The 27,685-nt window shown below is 36.7% G+C and overlaps 1 protein-coding gene across 2 annotated transcripts in view; it reads right to left on the reverse strand.

Annotated features, from left to right (window-relative positions):
• Positions 1-146: 146 nt before the first annotated feature.
• Positions 147-27,685, reverse strand: part of ARL15 (ADP ribosylation factor like GTPase 15) — a 218,233-nt gene continuing 190,694 nt past the window's right edge. For both annotated transcript variants that reach the window (XM_015652835.2, XM_015652836.1), the window contains exon 7: positions 147-4,008. In XM_015652835.2, coding sequence (XP_015508321.1) covers positions 3,856-4,008 — 153 coding nt within the window. In that variant the 3' untranslated portion in view covers positions 147-3,855. The remainder of the gene's footprint in view (positions 4,009-27,685) is intronic.

Below are 27,685 nucleotides of genomic sequence, written 5' to 3' on the forward strand. Positions count from 1 at the left end.
AATATATGTATGTATATGTACCAATGATTATAGAGTAGTATTTGTTTTCACTTATGAGTAAATAATTTATCTTGAAGAATCCAAATCAAGGTAATTTTCCATGCTCCCAAACTGGCTGCTTACTCAAGAAACAGAAACTTATCAAGTCAATTTGACACAGTGTTTATTTTCTTTTTTTTCTTTTTTTCTTTTTTTTGATAGTGGAAATCATGTATAAATCACAAACAGTACAAGTTCCCCATGTCAGCAGTTGACCACTTGATTGGGTCAACTTCTGTGTATAGACACTGTATTTTTAGTATAAAGTCAAGATAATATGGCAGTTAACTAATACTTTTGACTACAGTGAAGATACAAACTTTTGTAATATAAATTAATTGCCATTACAAAAAGGCAACTGTATTAAGTAATACGGTACAAAAATCTGCAACTTCTATAAATATAATGAAATGCAAGAAGTTAAACGAAATAATACATCACAGATTTTTGTATAGCGCGTTTGAATAGGCAAGCTAAGATACACATGGAGCATTATACAGCAAGAAAGAATATCAAAATCCACTAAGACTTAACTTTTAAGCCATACAAATGCTAGAAGTACAAGTACAGGACACGACATGAAGCAGTTAAGATTACCAGCTCAGAGTGGGCAGACAAAGAAGCCTTACTGATGAGTTGTAAAGCATTAGGTAGCAGACAGAAGGTTGTCAAAACCAGCTGTTGTTGGATACTGATTGATAATGTTTTCATTCTGACGGCTGAGTCGCTGCAGACAGCCACAGGTCTGAGAAGAAGCCCAGTGTGGGCACACACACATACACACAAAGTAATTTAACAGATGGCTAAAGAACATTAAAGCACAATATCTTTTTTTAAAAAGACAATGTTCACTCCCTAATGAACTTGCATGGAAAGTAGAGCCTAGTGCCCAGTTTATCCCACCTAAATGACAAACACACATGAAAAGATTAAAACAAACAAACAAACAAACAAACCAAATCCAAAGCAGTTGAAATTGGTTATTTGAATGAAAACTGCATGGTGCTTACATATTCTATCATAGCCAGAGCATTCAACAACACTATAGACAAGGAAGTGTGACATGAGCTGCTATGAACATTGTTATCCCCTCATAAAAAGGTGAAGTTGTTTATAGACATTAAAAAGGTACACATCCATTAAGTCCATCTACAACACAAAACCACAGAAGTACTACATTCAAAGTAAAGTTAAGTGTTGGTCTTAGCCTTCAGCAGTTATGAGGTATTGTTTCAACCTGTGATGAGGAATGATCACTGTATTAGTAAGAAAAAGCATACTCAAAATAATTCTGAAAATTAAAATCACTGCTTCTCTGCAGTTGACATTTGCCTAAAAGAAAAATATTGAAGTATCAAAATGTCCTAGTCTCAGTAGCCACTGGCATACTCCAAAACCACATTATCATGGACTTCTTGGGCCCTTCCATGTTACTCATGTAGCACCTTCAAACAGTGCGTAGCTGGGAGATCACAACCAAAAAGTAACATGGAGCCACTGAAGTTTTTGGACCAGACAAACTGATGGTAGAAATAAGTACAGTTTCAAGAATGCAATACAGTTGGCCTTATTTTCATCTCCTGTACCTTTTGGTCCATAACTAAACTAAAGCAAGGGAAAATAGTAAAAAAAAATTATTTCACATCTTCTAACTATGGCAAATGAAAAAGCAGTAAAAGCTTGGAATCCCTCATTTTTCCTTCCCAAACTGCTTACCTTCCCTGGGAAATAATGCTCCTTACTCCTCCTCCCCACTTATTCTTCATTGTCCCTAAATAGAACAGAAATTTTGGGACCTTGTGGAAATCTGGGGACTCTGTAGCCTTTAAGCTCATGCCAGCAAAGAGAGAGTTTGGAAATGTAAATAAGATCCAGCTCCTCTTTAAATCCAAGGAAAGGAACCTCCTTAGCCCCCACATGAGAAACTGATGGGCACCTGGGTCCCAACTAAAGTGTGCAGAGAGAACTGAATCAAAGCAGGGCTCCTCTGTGCTTTAAAATGAACAATTCCAGTTTTTTGTTGTTTCCAAGAGTATTAGCAGTGAGACAACTGACCTGGCAGGAAAGAGAATATAAAACAAAGCAAGGACATGCCCTTCAGGTTTCCTGCCTATTCCATCACAAAATTAAACAAGGAGTTTACCAGTTTCCCCAGCTTCTTTTTGATAATAGGAAGCAGCTAAAACAGTGGGAGCAATGCAAGAAATTCACAGAAATTGAAAAATAAACTAAAATACCTATGAGAAACCTGTCGTTTAACAAAGAGCAAAATTACAATAGAGAAATGGCTTTTATGAGCTTTCAAAAGCTGATCTTTACTATTTTCTTATCCCCAAATAAACTAGTGAGAAACTACAATAAACTTCAAACAGAAGATAGATGCACAGAATGGAAAGATATGTTGCTTAAAGGCCTGAAAACAAGGCGCTGTGTGTTTGAAGACAGAAGCAGAGTTGACGAGGAACTAACGACACCTCACTCGAGTTTGTGTTTGCAGACACTCTTGCACAAGGGTAGCTGAATGCTCAAGGCACAGCATTCCAGGCGTGCACCAGTCCAGACTGATCTGCACATACCCTGTTGTCACTGTGAACCAGTGGCCTGGCACGTTTCTTTAATGGACAAAATCAGTTTATGAGGTTTTTAAAAATCAGCAAAAGGCAGCCAAAATACTGCAAATCTACAACAGGGAAAACATGGAAAGATGAAAAATGGACTGTGTTATGTGAACCAAATCCATGTTTTCTAAATGTGTTACAAATGTGTTTTTTTCCCAATGACTACTTTTTTGTATTCTAAGTAACACTTAGCCCAGAAGAAATTTGAAAGAACAAGATATGATCCCCTTGAAAAGAGAAGCTTATAGTACGAACAGTGGAAGACCCTGAATTACGGGATAGATGCCTTGGCAATGTTACAATAACTGTAGTAGTCTATGAATGAGTGATAAAGGAAGTATTTAAAATCACTTATATTTGTAACTAGTAATAAAGCCTCCACAGATGAACTAACAGATATTTGCCCTGCTTTTCTTATGGAAAACTACTTTTAATGAAAACTATTACTTTATCCAACTTCTGCATATTTCTAAAATCTTTCATATACTTCTAGAATCTTTATACTTAGATTACCTGTTTATGTCACACCAGTTTATGTCAGCTATTTTCCCCAAGAACTCTTATCTGTGCACATCTGTTTATTAGTTTACTTTTCAGCAATCTTCCAGCAAAATACCATACTGCCTCTGGCAGGGTTATGCAGTGACTTCAGAAGACATTCAACTACCTTGTTGAGACAACTACCTCGACTGTGTTTTCACTTAGTAAAACCTCAGGAATAACCTTTGCATTAACATGAAACTGCTTGCCTTTTAGGTATCCTATTAAGGTTCTCAGTGACTGTGCTTTTCCATAATGTGAGGTCAATAAACAAGCTGAATTAGACTCGTAAATTCTTTAGACATTTGTTATTTTTTTAAAATTCAAGGTAACATGTGGAATTCCTCCTTTACGAATTATGTTATTTTTGTGCGTGTAAAATTTTCTACCAAGGATGATCACGATGCAAGAAAGCAACATGCAGTGTGCAGATATAGTGGTAAACAAAGAGGAACTTCCTACTTCAGTAGTGTAGACAACTTTACTGGAAATAGTTGTGTACCTGATTCACAGAACATTTATTTTAACCAAAGGGCATTCTGCATTAACTCTGTATGAACAACATATCACAGCTCAGCCTTGATACTACACTGTAATTAAGCTGTGACAGAGTGAGCAGGTACAATGATGCGTGGGAACCTCTTCTTTCTCTTGGCTTTCACATTCTTGAAGGTTCGAAGTCTCTCTCTTCTAGCAAGTTTATTAGAAGGGAGAAGCTGTCTTTTACTGCCTCCATATCATCCAGGGAGCAGGGTTTAAGAATCCAGCGCTTTCCACGTGCAAGTGGCTCAAGTTCAAAATATTTTTTTATCTATTAAGAAAAAAAAGAGAGATCAATGTATTACATCATGACAACTCTCTCACATCTAAAAACCAAACCAAACTAGATCAAACAAAACACATGTAAAAAAATCAGGATATTCATTTTTGGAATCTTATCCACAGCTGCTCTTATAATACAGGTTATATGACATGACCTGAAAGTGTTTTCTTTAGGGGTGAGTGACCTGCTTGGAAGCTACCATTCTACCCATACATTTAACAGCATGGGAGGTCTGAGAAAGAATTGTACTGACTAGAGGCAAACAGCAAAGCACATGAAACATGTGCTCAAAATCATATCCAAAACAGCAAAAGCAAATAAGAAATTTTAGGTTGTGTTTGCATTTCCCTGTTAAAAATGTATGTTTCATTATACTCTTATTGGTAAACACTTAAGATACAGAGTTGGTCACCATAATACTCTAACTTCACAAATGAAACATAAAAAATGTACAGATCCTAAGCATTCCAGTCAAACATGAACTATAGCATAGCATCTCTTTGTGACCAAAATAAATCTATACAAATAAAAATTCTACAAAAATTACTTAGTTCTTCTAAAATTAAACATAGAAGACTAACACACTAATGTTAGTAGGATAGTAATAAGTATTATACATGAAATCTTCTTGGAAACACCAATCATTACTGACATTACAACAACTGCCAAAACACAAACACAGATCCAGAAAGACTGAGAAAGGAAAAAATTTAATTTAGTAGTATACTCCAATCACTTTTCAAAACAAAGAACAATATCAAAACATGTTTTTGATGTCTCTTAGAAGAGAACAGCAGCCTTCAGGTTATACTGGTCCACAGTTTACTGTTTTCATAAAATTTTAGTCTTTGAAGGTATTTGACCCAAAATCTACTCATGTTTGACTTGTTCAATAGACTTTTAGTAAAAACTAAAATGCAAAACTATATCACTCAATTCTTCCTACTGTCCATATATCAAAAGAAATACTTAGTCTTGACTTAGTTTGCACATTCTTGCCCATTGTAATAATTGCCAAATACTCTTAGATTTTTTTAGCACAGAGTGTGCTGTAAATACACAGCACAATTACAGGAACAGTTACTCATAACATGGTAGGCAGTAGAGCAGCACCCTAGACAGGTGATTTGAGCCACACTGTGTGAGGCTCCAATGTGCAGAAGGAATAAAAAGAGGAAGGCGGAAAAAAAAAAGGCTTTCAAAGTCCATACAAACTGCAATATCTGTGTAGCTCTTACAGTGCCTACTGATAGACAAACAACAGTTTTGTTTATCTATTAATGTATTGTAATAGAAGAAACCAAGCTGAGTTGTATGAACTCACATAATTCAGAATTCAATCATGATCATGTGTCAGGCAGGCTTTCTTATTTTTAGAAAGGAATTTGAACCAGAACGTTTAGTAACAAATATCAGGGGAAAAAAATGGTGGTTTTCAAGATGAAAATGTCTGCTTACCTGGGAATGACACTGTGAAAAATTTTAAATCTCTTTTCATCAAAGTAGAATTGTACCAATAACATTTGAAAATGAAGTGTGGTACTTGACATTCACTTGCCCTCAAACAAATTTTAGAAAACATACAAGTTGAAATAAATGGGGCTTCAGCAAACCAGTGTTTTATTATCAACATATCTACTTTTTAGCATTGCTAGCTCAGTGCCACACCAGTATCTGATGTTAGCACAACTATATGTCATAAAAACCAAAATACTAATATCTATAATGGATGTATTGCAACTTTTCTAGCAGCTTGAATTTACCCCCATTAATATACTGAATTAAGGGCACTGATCACAGTATTGGAAAAGCAGGGTAAGGAAGCTCTGTTGCCTGTTTCAGCAGCAGCCTCCTTGATTGCCACACAAGGGGAGGAAGCTGCACGGAAGGGTAGCAAAGCAAGGTCTCAGTGCAGCTAGCAGATAGAGCTGGCCACTGGTGTTAAACTGACAAATATGGCTGAGTAATCCAAGATGTTTCAGACCCACAACCCAGAGGATGTCCACCACACCCCCTCTACTGGAAGACTATTGCCATCAGACCCTGGAGCTCACTGAAGTCAGTCCACAATCCTCCTTACCCTCTTGAAATAGGGCTCAGCCATATGAAAAAAGGTCATTATATCAGGACAGCACTTGGGATTAAAAGTAGAAACACATGCTCAAGGAAATGATGGCAGTAAGCAGAGAAGCACTGAGTCTTGTGCATTCGTGGGCAAATATAACACAAGTTACCAAGGTAGCCTCTAGCCAAGAAAAACAAAATGCCTAATTTAGTGAAACAAATTTTGCAGATAAATTATTTGGATACCCAAAGTTGATCAAAATGAATATTTTTTTTCTGTTTCTATCTGTGTAATCAAAATGTTACTTAATTAGTGATGTGCTGCCATAGTTTTCCACATTAAGGAACAGTTCGGAGTACCTGCATTAATAGGTCTTATATGAATGCTGAAATGAAAGTGTTTGTTAGGTGGTTGGTTTTAAAATGTGAGGGTTTTATACTGGTATGAAAGCACAACTGCTTATATCCACATGTAAGAGCTATTTCATTCATATGTTCTGCAGGAAAAAAAATTGCTAGATGACTCCTGTCTAATACAAAACTAGTAAAATAACACTAATTGGCTTACAAATAATAACTAACTAAACCAGAAGTAGCACAGAAGTGATTTTTCACAACCCAAGGGACATTTTGTGGTGTGTTACTATATTTCCTCATTTAAACTTCACACCACAATGGAGTTTGCTAAACCTCAAGGTTTTGCAAGCAGGCTCTCTGGTCTTTGCAACTTCCAGAAAGTAGTTTGCAGACACAAATATTTTCCAATTTACTATAACTTCTCCTCCCTTTAACTCAGAAGAAGTCATTCTGTTCTAAAAGCAAGTATTTTTTTTAAACTTGAAAATAGAACCGTTTTTTTACATGCAACAGATGAAACATAAAAAGATCGACACAATCAGATGCCCAATTCTTTTTATACAGTTGAGTTTTCCACTGGAATGCTCAGCTCTCCATCCACGTTTGTTTTTGTAGTTCCTTTCTTCCCCAGTGGCCATCATCCACATTCCTTCCCTGCAGATTTCCTAAGAGGATGTACACTGATCACCAAAGCATCCAAAGAAAGCTCAAATTCACTGAATACTCACACACCTAGGTAGTTCTCGCATAATCAGCAGTTACTATTTTACAGCTCTCTTCAATCACACTAGCACAAAGGGGTGAGTTCCTAAGAGAAGCTCTTCTGTCTTCCTCTCTGCACAAACACCAAAAAACTTTCTGCCTGTTCATGAATGCTGAAGTGAAAAATAAAGACTCAAACATGCTTCAGATTTCTGATGCATTTACATACTGGCTTTGCATTTTCAAGAGTTTACTTTGAGATTACTAAATTTTTCAGATATAATCCTAGAAGTAAATACAGCAAATTAAATCAAATTTTAAGACTTCTTTACTTATTTTTACAGGAACTCACTGTATGCATTGATTCCACATGAGGGCCTTGTTTTGTAGACAACCTGACATTGTATTTATGCCACATTCTGAAGTCAATAAAATCTAAGGATACACGTTTGCAATTCCCACTCTTCCCACACTCCACCTTCTAAGTCTTATTCTACTGGCACAATACACTAAACATATGGTTATCAAATGTTGCTTAACCTACGTGCTAGAAAAGTCAGGACACAATAAAAAGGATCAGTGCCCAGAACCTCAGCTGGTGTAAATTATCATAGCAGTGTGGAACTGATGTTACTAAATTGATATACGTAAGCTGAGTAACCAGGCCCTGCTGAAAGCTTTTCTATGTTCTATTACTGAACCTCATCATCTAGACAGTTCACCACCCATGTGAACATAAGATCTATACGAAAACTTAGATGTTTTAATATATGAGAAGATTTATCTCTATTATTCAACATGAAAAAAAGATGATTGAAAGAATTATTTTTCATTCAAATTCAAAATTATACTACCAAATTTCATGAACACAGAAAAGCTTCCAGCTCACTGTGACTAATCTGTTGTAAACAAATACAAAATTCAGACAGTCACTTACATTACCAGGCTGGTAAACGGAGAACTTAATGAATAAAATATTTTTCACTCATTGCTGTTTTTTTGAAAAATTTCATTGGGACAAAAAAATTATAACAAACATGTGTATTATATCCAATCAAAGGCTGTCTGATTTTGTCAGTGTCCCCAGAAGACTAAATTTTTAAAATACCTCCACAGGATTTATGAAGTATTACTGCAAAAGGGTGACTAATGAAGGTATGAATTAAACTAAAATAATCTAATTTGCTGAATCCATGTATTAACCATAAGACATGGTTCATTCGTCCATTCCAAATCTGCATGGACAAGAAACAAAGTAATAATGGAAGACTGGAATAGCCCATATTAACACTGAAAGTTTCAGTGAGCAGTGATGCTGATAATATCTTTACAGACATCATAAAAATCTGCTTTTTGTAGCAGCCATTTAGAAGATACAGGAAAAAGAGGGAATTTTCCTTGCTGACAGACAACAGACAAGCTGCATATAACAATTCTTGTGCAAATTCAATATATTTGGAGAAGAGAAAAAGCCAAGAGTACTTTACATAGCATTAAGTTTTAAAAACAGAAACTACATAAAATTTGGAACTTAAAGAAAATTAACTGTGTAGCTAAAAAAGTGAAATGCTTGCAGGTGGCACAGAAAAAAATACCATAATTAGAGGCTCAGAGTGTATTTATACTTCTTCAGAAGATTTTAAAATAAACAAAAAAGCTTTCACCAATTGCAGTAAGGAAAGGGATGGTATTAGAGGTAAAAGAAGTCATGTCTAAATAAAGAAAAGAGAAAACAAAAGAAAGGAAATTCTGGCAAATTAAATAGAAACCACAAATGTTGACCAACTAACCATAGAGTAGAACTCAATACTTAAATCACCACTGATGCTAAAAAGTAAATTGAAATCTGCTCTAGCTTATGCTGGTGTGCTCGACTGAAAATTGCACAGCCTCCTGAGCTGCTCCATATACTTTTCTGCTGGTTCTTTTCTAAGTACAGTGATTTATTAGGGTTGTGTGGAGTGGAATGATAGCCACTTAAATGAACTATTTCAATCCACTGTCATACAGGAGTTAACACATCCATGCCTTTCCTGAAAAATCTGCTAGAAAGTTCCTTATCTGACAGTCCACTTGGCTAAAAAGGACCTCCTGTCTGACCAGAGCAGCTGTAACGTGCACAACTGTCAGCCAAAGTTTTGTAATATATATTCATCCTACAGAGACACTTCACTTCTCCTGAAAAGATACTTCATGTGTGTCTGCTCGTATGCTTCTTTTTAACAGTGATCTCATCTTTGTCTAGAGGGATCCTTGTAATGCACCTATGCATCATAAGCACTCCTTCTAAAGCACCTGTACCTCATGTTTATTGATTCCATATGCAATATCTCTTACACAACAGGGAGGGGAATGAAAGTGCTTCAGCTGATGAGAAGGGATGGTGATGTGCTGTGGTCTGGAGCAACCTATGCACAGGGCCACTCCCAGGAATGCCAGCTGAGGTCCAACAACACCATCAGCCACAGAAATGCTTTTATATTCTAGCTCTTTGAGGAAACATATTTCACTTCGCACTGACTTTAATGTCTCAAGGAATCCTAAGTCTGTGCACAATGCTAAAAGTTTGCAATGAGTCCATTAAGTACATATTATGATAATCAGATTTATGTAATTGAGCTGCCCCTTTTTTTTAACTTTAAAAATATAACCTGCTGAAGTAAAATCAAAAGAAAAAAAAAGTCTGTTTTCTTCAGCATTTCTGTATGATAGCAGAGTAAGCACTTTCTCTAGACAAGATTACAAAACCATCAGAGACCTTTTAGTAAATCTTGCAAGTAGAGATGAATACTTTAAAAATTGGTATTTCTACTTTGTACAGCTTTCCATTTTTTTTAAATTTTTTTTTTTTTTAGATTTTTTGTTTTATAAAAGACTACCTGAAGAACATCCAACTGAGCTTTGTACCTAGCTTTGTAAGAGAGCCTTATGATATTTTTGGCTTCTAAGTCTTTACAAAGAGGAATACAGTCACTTAAAGTAATGTACACAGTGCTTTGTGCACATTTCCATCCTTATCTCCAGTGGCCACAGGTCACAACACTTTTCAGATTGCAAGTGATAGCTGAAAGAAATGCATTTTAAAGAAGATAACTAACTACTCAGAATGAAGAAATAGGATGCCTGACAAATCAGCATAGCCCCACTATTCCAGAGAGTACAGAGTATTGGCAAATGCAAGAATGAGACAAGAAAACGGGGAGTGAGCTAAAGAGCTGGAAGGTTTTTAAAACGGAAAAGTTTGGGTATTTTTTTTTTACAGATAGACAGAGTCATGTTACAATGGGTCTGGACAAATAAGAAGGATGAGAGTGAGGATAGAAAATTGCAGAGGTTGCAGAAGTACCACTGAGATTTGTATGCAGATGGAAGCAAAGAGAGGCTTTGAGAAGCTACTAGGATCCATCAACTCTTTGCACACTCTCTTTGTGGAGCCACACTAGAGCGCATTAGATTTTTTTGAGGTAGATTCTATAATTTTGTACAGAAGAAACAGTAAATCATGTGTAGGTGCCAAAAACATACACCTATACTTTGCTCTGCATGTCTTCTTCACCCAGGATACTCCTTTCATATGAGCAGGTGCTTTTCTTGCAACTGGAAGAAATAGAAATTATGCGAGAAGAGCAGTAGCATACCTATCTAGAGAAAACCAGATTTCCAGATGAAGGTTCATATAACCATATAACCAGAAAAACAAGACAAGGACTCACAATTATCCAAGCCTAGACTGAGTGAAACACCATCTCAAATGATAAGGGAAACAAGATGAGAAGAGGGTACTGTACAAAAAAGCATGCAATGAAAGCATAGTAAAATATTTTCCTTTAATGCCACTTTAATCCTTTATTTTACTTCAAAGAATTATTCAGAAGTGAAAATCAAACATCAAGTTACTGCTATTTTTGCTTTCTCTCTTACCCACTGTGTTTTACTAAGTACTTTGGGTTGCCACAGATACTATCTGACAGTTATGCACTTACAGGTAAGGTTTTATAATATAAAAACCTAAAGAGGAATGCTGAAGATTAGCCCTGGTTAAAGATAGCTATTTGGAGGACATCATAAAATTCACATATCTTTTTTCTTCCACATAGAGCACAGACACAAAAATGTCAATTTACTGTATATGAGGATAATTTTCTATTTTAGTGTATTCCTAGCACATCCCAGAATGTTCTTAAGCTGTGCTGAAAATGACTGATTGAATATAAGATCCATTTAAACGTAGGATAACTCATTTTAATTACTATCATTGCCCTAATCTGTAAATTCCATTCCACAGAATGGAACATGTCCAAAGATAATTTTACAGGAAATCTACTGAAAGATTTTACTCTACTACCAGTCATCTCCTCTCTACCATCACTCACTCAGTTGTTTTTTTTGCTGTAACTTCAGTGAAATAGCTTAAGAAGTACAAATAGCTAGTAGAGACTCAACACTCAATACCTTTAGGAACATCTTTCAGAGACAGAGTTTTTGTAGCATCCCTTTTTTAAAATAGACTGCAGGTACTCATGGTTTACTTTAGAATATAAGACTACTGATAGAGGATGCCGATTTCAGCAGCAAAATATGCTAGTTTTAGCTACAGACTGTGCTTTGAACTACTAACAAAATCTGAGACACAAGTACACAAGTGCTGAGATTTTACCCTCCCCAACCCAAAAAAGTTTATCTGCAATGTTGAATGTCAAACATTACTTTAGAGTAATGAAAAGTCCAAAGATCAATCCTTAATATGACATTCTTTTTGCAAATAGCATGTTTTCTGTTCAAATAACAGTTAAACAGTATTTTCTGGAGAAGTACATATGTGATGATTCATTTGCATTTGCCTGAACATGTACATAAATCTAGCACTTGAGCAAATAACATCTGTATACTGTGCCCACGTCTGCAAAGCACCAAAACACTGTATGGACATGTACCCTTGTATCGGCACCAAAGAATAATGTTTCTAAGGGCTTTGTGGTTGGTTCCCCACATTCACACTGCTGACACTGTTCCAAGTGAACAGTCAGACTGAGCACAAAAGAAAAGCCACTCAGCAGCAGCTGTGGTTCTGTGAGGTGTGTGCTCCCACAAGCAGACATAGACTGTAGTTGTGCCTATTTCACTTGCTCCTTACCAGGTGCATAGCACAGCATGTTAGTATAGGATGATTCCAACCTCCCTTCAGGTCCTTTGCCAAAGAGAGAATTATTTGTTTTACAAATTAAAATTATAAAATATTTTAAATGTAAAATACAAAATTATTTATAAAATAACAAAATTATTATGTTATACAAAGTCTGCATAGAGTCCATAGGCAATGGAAGCCCGGAACTAACTGCAATTAACCATTTCTTGTTCAAAAGCAGAAACTGTATAATAAGTCCATTTGAAAAAGTTAACATAAAATACTTCTTAAGTTAAAATCATAGAATCACAAAGTCACAAGGTTGGAAGAGACTTTTAAGACCATTGAGTCCAACTCATGTGTCCTGGGGTGACAACACCAGATCCTCAACACCTCAACTAAACCATGGCACCGAGTGCCACATCCAGTCTTTCTTTGAACACATCTAGGGATGGTGACTCCACCACCCTCCCTGGGCAGACCATTCCAGTACTTTATCTCCCTTTCTATAAAGAACCTTTTCCTAATGTCCAACCTGTATTTCCCTGGGCACAGCTAAACACTGTGGCACCTCGTTCTGTCAGGTGCTGCCTGGAGCAAGAGACTGACCCCCACTTGACTACACCCACCTTTCAGGAAGTTATAGAGAGTTATAAGGTCACCTCTGAGTCTCCTTTTCTCCAGACTAAACAACCCCAGCTCCTTCAGCTGTTCCTCACAGGGTTTGTGTTCCAAGCCCCTCACCAGCCTCATTCCTCCTCTGGACGTGCTCATCAACCTTCCTGAACTGAGGGGCCAGAACTGGACACAGAACTCCAGGGTACTGATTACAAAATTGCTCCCAGAGACCCTGCCACTGCCAGGTTCAGTTCCTGTCAGAATGCCACAGGCTCTATGACCCTCTCAGCTTCTCCAGCACCAAGAACTTCTCTGGGACCTCTTTCTGAAGATTTCTTTCTGCCCTGTGGTTAGAGGATGCAAGTCTGTATTTTTGTTTTCTAGGTACATGCCTCTGAGAAGGTCAATGCCTCCAAACACACAGCAAACCACCACTTAAAACTACTATTCCAGGCAGCTCCATACTCATTTATTTCTTGATGCTTTTTAACTTTCTACCTAGAATTACAGCAGGACCCCTCCAGGCTCTCTGACCAGGGCTTGCTTGAGTATGGCGCCTTCAGCTTTCTTCAGAAAGCACAAGGATACGAAGAGGAAAATTACAGCTCAGTTCAGCATAGCCCTGTACACCAGAGAAAATTCATGTGCCAAAACTGCCACTAACCATAAAGTGATAAAAAATGCATAAGCAATCACAGATATGGAAAAAAGAGTGAGCCCTTCACAGCAAGAGAGGATGTTTTAAGTCACGTAAATGGGAGGCAATATTAGCAAACTAATGCAGAGATATCTTTTTCCAGCAGTGGTGCTGGAAAAGACATGGAAATCCAGATGGATTTGCAGAAGACAGGTGAATGCAATGAGGTGCTGAAGAAGTGTATTGTTCTTTTGACTCTTGAATTTACAGGCAAAAGGCTAGAATCTCTCTAAGTGCCTGAGGTATTCCTTCCATTACCATAGGTTGCAGCAAGGAATTCTACCTTTCTAAAAAGTCTTTTAGTAAAAATATTCCATGGGAAAAGATAAGAGAATGAGTAATGAGTGTTTTTCTCTTACTGCATCAAGATATCATTTCCCTACATTATATTGATCCACACTTCACGGAAAGAGATTAAATAATAGGCAGTTGATCGAGAGGTACACATACAAGAAGAGAGATACACAGCTATCTCAGGAAGGCTATCAACCTTTCAACCTCTGGGTTCATTCCAACCCAAAGTACCGTAAAATGGCTTGGGTTGGAAGGAACCTTAAATATCATCCTATTCCAACCCCACTGCAATGGGCTGAGACCTTCCAGTAGACTGGGTTGCTCAAAGCCCCATGCCACCTTGAACACTCGTGGGGATGGGGAATCCACAGCTTCTCTTGGCAACCTGTTCAAATGTTTACCTCCCTCACAGTAAGGCATTTCTTATCAATATCTAATCTAAACATGTTCTCTTTCACTTGAAAGCCATTCCTCCTTGTCCTGTCACCACATGCCCTTATAAAATGTCCCTCTCATCTCTCCAAAGAATGGCCAAACTCTGAAAGCATTTGTAAAAGTTATGGTCTCCTTAAAGGAGAGCTCCTGAAAATAATATTGAAGGTGCTTAAAACAGGTTATGTAATAAAGCTATTGTTACTTTAAGTGAATTAAGGCTTTCCTTAGCACACACCAGCTGTGGAATACCTTTAAAGTCATTGAAAAGCCAGATTATTTCTGAAGAAAAGCACCTGGAGGCAGGTGCTGTGTCCTAGTAATGCCCCAATTATCATGACTGTACCAATGAAAAACAAAAGCAGATACTTGTCAAGTGATTCTAACAGAAAGGGAAACCTGGCTTTTGCAAGCTGACAGACAGCTCCTTCCCTCTACCTTTGGATGTGACTTTCAGTTTTACCAACAGACCCTAGTGTTACACCTGGGGTAAGAACTGAAAATTAAATATAGTAAAAATAAAGCTGACACTATTTTTTTATGAGGATGAGAAGATTATTATCAATTGACTAAAATATCTTAATGCAACAGATTTTTCTAAGCATTTTCCACTCACCTGAGAGAGAAACCTATCTATTCTAAATTGGGGTCTAATAGAGGTAAAATCACCTCTTTAAATTCCGGGGTTCTGGTGCTCAACATAAGTCAGAAATCCAGGCATTTGCAATTGTTAATTGAGTTTGCTTTACATTAGAAATCATCATAGGCTAAGTTTGCTGACCACTAGTGACAAGCTAAAAGGTTATAACCACTATCTTTTACAGAACATATTCAAAATTTGTACCATTTTACCACGTCTTGATAATGAACTATTATATATGTCTACAGCTAAAAAAGACCTTAACTAAATACTCCTTACCAAGCCAGGAAAGGTTCTGTATATTGAAGCTAATATGTTTAAGTTTCAAGCTCACATATGAGAAACAACCAATTATCCTGTCTGAAACACAGGCTTGTAAAACTCTCAGTTACTTGTAAAACGGTCTGCTACACACGAGTAAGATGTTGTTTAAATGAGTTGTTTGACTAGATGCATTCACCATGAAATTGATTCTTTTAAAGCATTATTTTTAAACTTGAAACAAGTTAACTGTGTAAACTGAAAATGGGAAAAAATCTGGCATTATAAAGTGTAGGTTGCAGTATGAGTTTAGTATTTTATGAGGTCGAGGGTTACTTGAATGAGAAACCCATCAAGAACAAATAGCCATTTGTGAGCCAGTAATTGAAAGGTTGAATATGATTAAACTATTCTGCTGTTTCTATGCCAAGATGTGTAGTATATTAGCTATTGTTATATCACCACTGACTGTGCAACTCCAAAGTATTAAAAAGGCAATAAAACAACAAATATAACATCTTTCAAACATAAACACCAAAAATAAATCTGAGTTGTGATTTTTCTATAGTCTGAAGGTAGCACTATATTGTATCTTTTTTCTTGGCACTTCCAGTTAGATTTAGTATTACTATCCTGCTATGAGTGAGTGGCATGAGAAGGGGATAAGTAGCAACAGGTTACTGAATATTCTTCCATCTCCAGCTCAGAGACACAGTTTTAAGCTTTACAGTGGTCCAGATTTCAAAGAAAAATAAACCATTGCAAGGAAGTAATGGATTAAAATATATATATATTAAAAAAACCCCACAGCTAAAAAAATGTTCTTCAGTAACATTTTAGATTTGAATGTTTAGTACAGTCCCAAATAAACAGACAGATAGATCATGCCAATTTTAGTAAAAAGACTAGAAATTGCAAACTAATGTCTTATGTTTGCTTCAATAACTGGAAAATGGTTCAATGGTTTTATAGTGAATCAGTGTACTAATGGTATGCTCCTAATAATTCAGATGTATTATTGACTTATAACAAAAAAGGTCTACTTGGTAAAGAGCTAGAATTTGAAATATTAATAATGTAACATTTCCAACTGTACTCTCATTAAAGAAATTATCTTCTTACAAGATGAAGCACTAACAACGATTTTTTAAAAAAATAACATTATGAAGTGTATTATACATTGCTCCAGAAAAGCAGGAAAATATGCTATGCTTCCTACTGCAAAACTCTTTTGGAGACGGATCGGATTCTCAAGACTTCAAGTAAATAAGTATTTGTAATTGTACAGCAATTTACTCAACATGCAGTGAAGAGTGCCACCAGCCACACAGTTTTATAAGACCAGCTGTAGACAGATTAATAGGAAGGACAGTGTCATCATCATGTCAGTCAGACCACAGGCAGTGCAGCAGGAATTGGAGAGGGTAAGTAGAGATCAGCCATATAAAATGTCTTTAGATGACTTACAAGCAATAAAACATCCTGCTTCTAAAGATGTATAATCCATGACAGCAGAAATTACTTCATATTAAAAAAATTCCAGTCCAGCTGGTAGTGTATCAACTACATGTTTGCCAGCTAAAAAGCACAAATCTGCAAAAGGACTTGACAACATTTGAAGAAGAGTATACTGAAAAGTGAACAATGCTTAGAAAAATCAAGATTGAACAGTGACATCTGTCACAGAAAACAAAAAAATGTTTCCTTTGTTTCCTTGACAAGAGTTTAAATGTATTAACAGGATCTATCACTAAAAAGAAGGTATAAATTAAATCACCTGTGTTTAAAGACAAGCATGGACAATCAAGTACAACTGGATTCTATAAAAAAATCCACCGGCCAGTGGTCTGATAGGATCTTCAGCTGTTCTTGTGGGAGAGGAGAGAGCAATTCTGCTCATTTTATTCAAAACATATGCAAGACCACAATGCTTCTAGTAGGATTTGAATACTTCATTTTTAATTAAAGGTTGACATATCTTACTTTTCTGAATTTTATCAGAACTGTTAGACAAAACACGAAGTTCCTTCCCTTTTAGCCTTGTCTGTTTTTATGGATACAGTGTATGAAGACAAAAGGCCAATGAAACTATAAGATAACTATGAAGTTATACTGTTCAAGTAATATAACCCGGACACTCACAAGGCATATATAAACCAATCCTTATTTCTGTGAACACACTGTCATTTACTTTGCACAAATGATTTTCTAACCTAAAGGGCAAATATGAACAGTTCAATTATTTGCTTTTCAGTATCCACAGTATATGATTGATCTGCTAAGTTGTTTGCTTTGCCTTCTTCACTGGATGACATTTTAAAGTATGTAACAGACAGATAACCCAATACACAACAACACTTGTGCTTGTGCACAAATACCCTGAATAACATGCAACTTCTCATTCTCTATTTTCCTTTAACTACAAACATTCCAAAATAGTAAGTTTATTATCAGTTATGCAGTTAATTCATGCTTGATACAGCAGTCTAAGAAAGATACTTGATTGCACTTTAGATATTAGCTACACTTTAGTCTACAAGCAAGAACATCTCAGATCGTATCATGTAAAAACATAAAGTGACATTATCATTAAAATGGTGGCACAAAAATGCACAGCTGAAGCAAAAGGAGATATGCAATGTCCTGCTAATGTCCTATCCAATCCTGTTATGTCTCACATATGATACACGTCTTTAGCTCTTCTAATATCTTGATAGAGAAGTAAAATCACTTGGTAAAAAAAAATAGCAGTCCATCTACCTATATCTACATTTGGTACTATAACCAGTACCAATATGCAAAACTCCCAGCAGAACAGAAACACATTTTACAGGGAAAAAAAATCCAAACAAACCAAAAACTCCAAACAGTTACGGTCTTGATATTAGCAAAAACTCCAAACAGTTACGGTCTTGATATTAACACTTAGCACTTACACTTTGCAAGACACTATGATACCACAGTGATGTAGACCATCCACTGTGCAATACAGACAAATCTGGAACATTTTTAACCTAGTCTGTGTTTAATGAGAACATTAAAAAGCAGGAAACAGCAAGGAGAGAAATTAGCAGAGACATCAAAAAGACAGACAAAAATAATCCCTTTGCCTATAATTGTAGCATTAATATATTTTACAGCCATGATCTTTGCCACCTTCTTGCAGAAGGAAGCTAGTGTAAAGACGTGGGGGTCAAACCTAGAGTGACATGGTTCACTGAATGACCAAACAGAGGTTTACATATTTCCTTTATGGCTGCTGGCACTAGTTTTGGCCTAGAAGCCTCTAATGAACAAAGAGAGCTCTGATCCCTTCTGGAGCCATTCATATGTGATTAAGATCCAACAATACAGCACTTTGATCCACTGAGTTACAGAAAGATTGGATGTTTCCTGAAGAAGTCATTTCGGGTGAAAAGGAAGAAGAAAAGAAGAAAATTTTTCTGATCAGGTCAAACTTACAGAGACAGCACTCTTCTCACATTTGACATTCATTGTACTCTCTTGAGAGTTTTGAAGCTTTGGAAAGATGACAGATGACTGAGGTAAGGAAAAGAGGAGTGAACTGTGGTATCAGTGTCTCAAACTCAAAGAATAAATTTAACTTTTAGAAGATGGAATAAGATTCATTATCAAGAGAAAGAAATTGAGTTAGGTAATGCAAGGCATATTGCAACAAAGAAGGACATAAAAATGTACAACACAGCAAACTGGATGGCATCTTTCATAGATGTTTGAAAAGCTTGCAGCACCATAGTAAAGAATACATGCTTCCTCATGCTGATGTAGCTGAAAACAGCAGGAGATATATGGGTAAGTCTATAAAAAAAAATCTCAGAGAATGAACACCTGGTTTCTTTAAAGTAATCTTTCTATCTTGACACCAATATACTTCATATAACCCAAGAGAATTAAAGGCCTGTTTGAAGTTAGAAGAGCATGTTCTTGACACACCATTTGGAGGAGTATTTAGTCTTTTTTCAACAGACATAAGTATTAAGCACAGGTGATGGATTCAGATCCACAGGAATGAACGGAGGCTGGAATGTCTAGACAACCAGGAAAGCATAACACAGGTGTGACAACTCTGCTTGACTATCACATTCCAACATTTTCAGTATAAACTAAATAACTTCCATCATCTGTTGATATAAAAGCAGAAGAGGGAAAACATATTTGGCTTTGTCTACTACAAATGTCTACTCCTAATAATTTACTTTGGAAGCTAACTCTCCTGTTCATATTTAGGTTGGATGCTTCTAAGTCCACCTGGGAATGGCTCAGCTCTCTGGCTATCCAGCACAACAGTTCTTAGTTCAGAAAACACTTCAAGTTATTTGTCACTGGTATAGTCAGACTGCTCATACTTGACTGCTTTTCATGTGGCTGTCCTACTGGACAGCAGGTGATTTTTTGCTCAAAAAGAAAATCTTCATACTTTAAATTTAAACTCTAACTTCTTGAATCCTTTGCCAATGGATGTGTTCTATGATTCCTCATTTACGAAAGAAGAAAAACACATTATCTATCCCCAGGTGATTTTTAAAAACCAATGATGTAGAGCTGCACTTACAGCCAGCTACCAAAACCAGAAAAGCTGAGGTGAAAGCAAAGGGAATCAACAAGGTGGTAACCCTAAAAGTAAAATCTATTGTCTCTGCTTGTAATAAAAGGAGATTTGCCACCAGTCTTGTACCATGAAAGAGAATACCACCCTCTATAAACTACTCAGTTTTATAGTGCTATAATGCCAGATGCATACTAAATAAACCTTGAACTATTATGTGCAGTACACATGCAAGGCAATTAAAGGTTAATATGCTCCTTAAAACAGTATGTCTGAAAAAACATATGTGAAAAACACATTTCCCATCTCTAAGAGACTGAGGTACAGTTTACCTATTTTGGAGCTGAAGTTATGGAAATGTTTCACTTTTCCTGATGCCTTAGGATTTAGCTTTTATATTTTTCATATATTTGCAATCCTGTAATTCTTTAGTGTATAACTCTAAACTCCATGTACAGTGTTAGGTACTGTCTTCCCATTTTGGTCAGACAAAACAAGTCCTCTCTAGACTTGGGAATCAAGGACACCTTACTGTCTCAGGCCCTGAGAAATGCAAACAAAAGTGAGTTGAGGGGGAGCAAACTTGGGGAAATGACTTCATTACCTGAAGCTGTAATTGGAAAATTGGAAAACTAACCCCCAATATCCAAATGGACCAAACTTATAAAAGTGTGAAAAATTGTGGCCTATCATCCATTTCTGAGTGTAGCCCCTGTGTGGGTTCTGTACCTAAATGTATCGGAAGGCCCTTCAGTAAGTATAACTGCTTTTTATTCTCTTAATTTTGTCTGGTCTCTGTTTTTAGGTTATCCCAAAAAGGCATCATTCCTATCACACACCTGCAGTATAGCATGTTCAGCAGACAGTTGATCAGCAAAATCTTCAGTAATTAATGTTTGATTACTCCTGTCATAATTTCTTCTGCTTCATAGAAGCTAATCTCTAATTAATAATTTAATTTTAATCAAGTAATTAAAAATGTATTAGAGACCATTTGCTATTACAAATCCATGAAAAGAAGACACTTTAATAAATCCATTAGACAGTACAAATACAATTTTTGGAACTATAGAACTGTAGACAAAAAAAAACAGCCTCTTGAAAAACTGACAGTGGGCTGTTCCCTAGGACTGACCTGTGAATTAGCAGAGGGGCAGAAGTCTGGACAACTGCATTCTCCCATGACATCTACAAAGCTGCAGCTCATCAATATGACTGCTAAGAGCAGAGCTTGGTCTGACAAACCAAAACAACTTATTGACCCTACTTAGAATTAACAACAAAGGCATAAATTTTAATGGCAAGTAAGCAGTTAAGCCAGTAGCTAATTACTGCCAGCCTGCAACCGGACGCAGCAATGCACCTGTGCTTTCAAAACTTCCTATGGCCACATAAAGCTAAGATGTTTGACAGCCTAAGTGTGACTGCTCTTCTTCATCTTTAGGAGTTTTCCACTTTTCCAAGCTGTCTGTACTGCAAAAGTACCCCACATGTAATTCTGTGACAATTTTCATTATTTTCTTTATATTCTCTGTCTTGGAACGTCTGTTTTGCTCTTTCCTAGTGACTAAGGAATTAAATTTTTGACATTAGTTTTCAAACAAAAAAAAAAGCACTAACCTAAAGGCTGTTATAACAGATTATGATAATTAAAAATTGCATACAGAGTACCACTCTACTATTGTAATCCTTCAAGAAGCTGAGTTATGCCCAGCTTCTTGAGGAGGCTTTTCCAGAAAGCCCTCTAACTTCCTTCCTCATTTAAGTTCAAAGTAAAAGACATAGCCAACTTTTGACTGAACTTGTCTAAAATACATGTGGCAGAGAAGAGCTTTCACTTGTAGAGCTGCCAGCCTACCTTTGGCTCCCAGTGACAACCAAATATCCAGCTGCAGATAGGTTGAAGCATGAGAATTTGGTGTATCAACAGCAGTCAAATAGGAAAAAGCTTACTTCCAGGCTCCATAGCTAAATGATCACCATTTCAGCTTTCACTGGCCACCTGGAATAAGGGAGACAAGTTCTCTCAGCATTCACCAGCCATGAGAAAAGTCAGCTTCATTTCCTATTTGGATTTAACTGTAGCAATAGAATGGTCCATGTTAGTCAGGGACAACAGTGAATGCTGTAGGACTGAAGCCCTATACAAATTCTGGAGTCTAAAAGGCTGACTAGAGCTCCAGTTGTGGCCTTATATTAACATATGCCAAAAAGAAATAAAAGAGAGCTAAGGGAACTACACAGCTGAGCAGTTTCGGGATTTATTTTTTTTTGTTTGTTTTCTTTTGTTGTTGCTTTGTTTGTTTGGTTAGGTTGTTTTTTTGGTTTTTTTTTTGTTTGGTTAGTTTCTTTGGCAGGGTTGTTTCTTTTGGGATTTTTTTGTTGGGGATTTTTAAGTGCAGGTAGGTTGTTTATTGGGGGAGGTTGCTTTTTATTTGGTTGGGGTTTTTGGTTAGTTGGTTGAGGTTTTTTTCATTTTCTTGTTTCTATAAGTCAGATTAAGAGAACTCAGGAAGCTGGGAATATATGAACAAATGGTGAAGGAGATAGACAAAAGAAAAATATATTCCATTAGAAACAGTGGAAAAGATACAGAACTCAAAGCAGAAAGTTCAGATCATGAGTAGTTTCAGATTAATTTTGTTTACTCAAAATTACAAGCGGTCAATATGAGCCATTATTGTATACGAACTCCACGGAGATGAAGCTATTAATTTCTCTCCAGTGTTTCCCTTCCATTTCAACTGAAACCTCTCATTCCATAAAGTCTGTATTTTGGGTCATAATCCTGGGTTTAAAAGATTTATTTTTAAAGGAATACCACATTACTCCCTGTCTTTTAGACCTACCTGAATCTGGAGAAGCTTCAGTGATCTGAGCTGCCATAATTCATGCTTGCTCATTAATGCAAGTATCAATTGAAATCCACTTTATTATCCACTCTAGTTTAACAGTACCACTGAGAAATGCAAATTATCATCAGGATATACCTTGAAATCATGGTTAATAAAACAATATGTTAACATTTACTACCCTCATATCCCGTTAAAATTTTTAATGTTCACCTAACAGAACACCTAGAATCCTATATATAATCATATATATCATATATATATAGAGAGAGAAAGTAAAATATTTGAACCATGTGTTTAATAAATTAAAATTCAGATCTTGGAATATTTTTTTAATGTTATAACTGTTGAGCACTGTGAGTTCAGCAAATTCGGTTTCTCTACTTCTGTATCACTTGGTTTCATTCTAAGGTCACACCTACTTTGGGCATCACTTAAGGAAGCATAAGCAAGCTTTAGAATTAACACAAATTACAGTAGGGATACCAGCTCTCTTTCTCAAAAATACTATTGGATTATTGAAGACTTTTGTGCAAGAATATTACCTCACACCCAAGATATTAATGAAGGAAATGGCATCTATCCCGGTGAGCTAAATAAGTGCTGTTTTCCCAGTTTTGCAGATGGAAAGCGGAAAGGAAAGATTACAGTCCTGAAATGGCAAGTTACTTCACCAAGTGTTTGATTACCAGTTTTGAGCAGTCCCACTCAGATGGGTAAATACTTCACTTCTGACTTGCAAGCAATTTTTTCCAATTTTTCCCAGCCACCCCCATCCCAAGTATGTTGGAATAAGCTCAGCCAGGTAATGGCTAGCCAGAAGAAAAACAACACTTCTTTTTAGGAACTGACACCAGCTCAGACTTGTTCTTTTCTGAGTCTGTGCCTTGGAGAAGTTCAGGAAACTTGTCATTTCTACACAGAAACTGTCTCTTAAAATAGACTCACTTACAAACAGGCTCTGGCAGCACCTGGATCTGGCACATCTTATGACCCCAGAAGGCAAATGATACAGGTGAGTTGGTGAGGAGCTGTGACATGTTTCTGGGTTTTCCTTCGAACACCTCCTCTTTTGGGAAAACATGGGACATTAATAGTGCTTATCATCTAGCTATTCAATAAATTCCTTACAGAGTGATTACATCCAAATTCTCAGTCAATTAGTTAGCTGAAAGTTAGATTGCCAGGGAGAGAACAACAGAAAAAGTGTTTTGCTTGGAGGACAAAGGAGGACCTATCTCTCTTTAGATCATCTCTTTAGATGCATAGAACAGCCTGGGCTGGAAGGCACCTTAAAGATCATGAAATTACAGCCACCCTGCCATGGGGAGGGATGCCACCCACTAGCCCAGGTCGCTTAGAGCTCCATTCAACCTGGCCTTGAATATTTGTGGATCATTCACAACTTGTCTGATCAACCTGTCCCTGTGCTTCACCATGCTCACAGTAAAGAATTTCTTCCTAACACCTAATCTAAACCTAATCTCCATTTAAAGTAATTCACTCTTGTCCTGTCATGACCGTATAAAATGTCCCTCTCCATCTTTCTTTAGGCTCCCTTCAGGGTCTGAATAGACACAATTTGGTGACCTCAAAGATTTCTCATTTCCAGACTGAAAGTTCCCAGTTCTTTTAACTTTCCACGTAATAGACATGTTCCAGTCCTCCAATTATCTTGTTGGCCTCCTCTGGATCTTCTCTAACAAGCTGGTGTCCTTCTTGTGCTGGGACTACCAGAGCTGGATCCAGCACTACAGGTGGGGTCTCATGAAGGCCCAGCAGTGGGGCAGAATCCCCTCCCTCCCCTGCTGCTGGCTCTGGATGCAGCCCAGGACACATCTGGCTCTCTGGGCTGTGAGTGCCCAAGGCTGGGTCATGTCCCCACCAGCACCCTCAAGTCCTCCCCCCCAGGGCTGCTCTCAATCTGTTCATCCCCAGCCTGTGCTGACCCAGGAGCAGCACCAACATCTGCCCTTGTTAAACCTCATCAGATTCCCATGGGCCACCTTCTTGAGCTTGTCCAAATCAAAGGTTGGGAAGCAGAAAATTATAGTAATTTAGAATTATGAAGTAATTTGGATTTTTTTATTAAGTTCTTAACCAGTATTTATACTAGTAAAATAAATCTTACATTGAGTAAAATGAATTTTACATTGTAAACACAGTAAGCTTTCTCATCTACATGTCTCGATTTTTTTTTGCTTAATTATGCAATGTGCATTTTAAGTGTTCATGTTTTTTCCTTTTCAAGTGAGTTTGAATCCACAAATTCAGTGGGTTTAAAATAGAGTAAAACTAAGTTTATAAAAATAATGTTTTTTTAGCAAATCTATCTCTTATTTTTATGGGTAAATTCATGCATAATGAATTGCAGTATATTGAACAAACTTTTGCCACTTTCTCACATTAACAGCTATATTAGGAGTTACCGTGATACATATATGTCACATGTATAGTTGTTCAAAAGATAGTTGAGTCTTCTGCTTGGCATGAAGCCAAGGGGATGAGATTCTAAAGTCCATTAACAGTGCATCATGACTGGGAATTAAAGAATCTCATGGAACCATAAACTGTCTAGAAAGAAAATGAGAAAAATAATAAAATTTGATCAGAAGGTTTATATATTTTTATTGGTGCCTGGCAGCAGACTAGTAATAGACCATTTAGAAATGTAGAGCAATACAACTGTTTTGTGTCAGATGCACAGTGCTGAAAAAGTCTTCAGACAGTATTCATACTCTAGACAGTAGAGCAATAATAATAAAAAATCCCAATCAACCATCCAACCAACTAAAACACTACAAAATCCCCAACCCCCCAAACCTGACTAGACTTCACACAGTTCTTATCTGTATTTATCAAGCTGATATTCTCTGGAACGTGGAGATTTTCTAAAGGAATCAAAACCAAATGCCTCCAGGCTATCAATGTCAATAATTACATAGCAAGTACTTCCAGGAAACTAGAATTCCCACATTAAAATCCCAATCTAAAACACTCAAAATGTAACTACCACAGAAAACTGTGTTTAAATAAGGTAAAAATGGCTGTTCAATGCACAGCAAATTTGCACAGTCCAGAAGATGAATGCTTCAAGGTAGAACTACTTCTCTGTCACTGGCTGCAAAAAGTAATACTCTGAAGTACAGCTGGCCCATTAGTCAAGAATTCCATAGCAAGTCTCAAGAATAAAATACTACTTTCTTCATAACAGAATATAAAATTATTGTAGAGTAATATTTCACTTAGATTTTATGTTTCCTAAAACACTCAAGTCCTGAGAAGTCAGATTTTTTGATTGCAAAGTCTTGTGTTTAAATACTAAAAGGACTGTATTTAGAAAACCAAGGATGTTTAAGAAGTTCCAGGCTCTTTTTTGGGCTTTCCTTTTTAAGTTTAGAGACACTAAAAACCTAATATTAATTCATTTTAGCTACCAACATATTCAAGAAGTTTGTGGATGTAGAGTTAATGAACACAACTGAAGAATCTCCAAGTAAATGCAAATAGAAAGTCAGAACTTTAGCAGATTATGGAAACATTAACGGTAGGTTTTTGTTGTCCTCCTCACCCACTAAAATGGTCTTACTGTTTACTTGTTAAGATATTTATATATATATTTATACAGAATTTAAAGATAGAAAGCAAAAACTTCAAAGAAAACAGAGAAAATAAACATGGCTTGTTTATCCCTCTTCATTCTTTCCCCTCTCCCCCCCAGTCAAGTGCCTTTCCTGTGCTTACCTTGTTCTGATCTTTCAAATCCACCCAACTGGACAAGAACCATCTGCTGCAGCACCACAGCCCACAAGGCCAGGAATAGCATGGAGAACCATAGCATCACTTAGCCCACAGGCTGTTTTCTCACGACTGCTGAAAACATGTCCAACAGCCAGGTCATACTGCCTTCCATCTCCCACAGAACAGATTGCAGTGACTCAGGATCCTTCTGGGTCAGAAGTCCGCTGGGCCAACCTGCTGCTGCTGTACACAGAACTAATTCACCCTCTTACAGCCACTCCACTAAGCCTATTTTCAAATCATTTAAATGTGTTCTGGCAGACAGCTATGACAAATAAATGCCTTTTAGCAGCAGACTGAAATGGAGCTTTGGGACACTCAGTGAAAGCAGACATGCAATTCAGTTTAACACTGGACAACTTGTTTTTCTTAAGATGCCTTTTTCTTAAATGATGCTTCACCAAACTACAGCAAGTGCTGTAGTGGTACCATATTTGCTCTGTATTTCTTGAGACCTCTTAGAACTACATCGTGGTCCTTACACCTTGCTGTGCAAAAACACTGTTTATTTTAGTGTTTTTATTAATCCATTCTAGGTCAGTAAAGATGCACGCATTCATGTTAGTTGACTTCACAAGCTGACAATAAAAATACAGAGAAGAGCAGTTACTGCCAGAGACAGAAGAACTTTAAATAATAAAAATAAATAAACTCCACAGCAGAAGAATTCAGATGGAATTATAATGTATGGTTCTTTTTAGTTTTCAGTTCCCTGCTTACTATATAGTAGAACTTATATTGGAAATTAAATCATAGTAAGATAGATGTTTATGTACTGAGCTTCCCTTATGTTCTCCTAATCCTCTCCCTAAACACACGAACTAAGAAGACACAGAAATTAAACTGCAAAAAACTGCAAAAAGTCCAAACAACTCCTAAAATAGTCTCAAAACCATTTTCTTGAAAAAGATTCAGGTACCACCTGAAGTCAACAGAGGAACTTTCCTATTGGTACCTTATATGGAAGAAACTGGGACGTGAAATCTTCATACAGAAGTTATATTAAGCAAGATAAATAACATTGTCTTTCCTTGTTGTTATTCTTCACTGTCCACCACAGCCTCACTCTGACAATAATCCACTGATAGCAGTATTAAAAATGCATTGAGTGCCTCTGATATAAAGCAACGTCGTGACTACCTATTTAGTACCATAAATATTACATATTTTTCCAATTGAAAATGTAGGAATTAGTTTCATAAAAAAATTGCATTATATTAAACCAAGTTTGAGATACGTGAATTGAAGTACAGGA

This window comes from Parus major, chromosome Z (genome assembly GCF_001522545.3).
Source record: "Parus major isolate Abel chromosome Z, Parus_major1.1, whole genome shotgun sequence".
NCBI lineage: Eukaryota > Metazoa > Chordata > Aves > Passeriformes > Paridae > Parus > Parus major.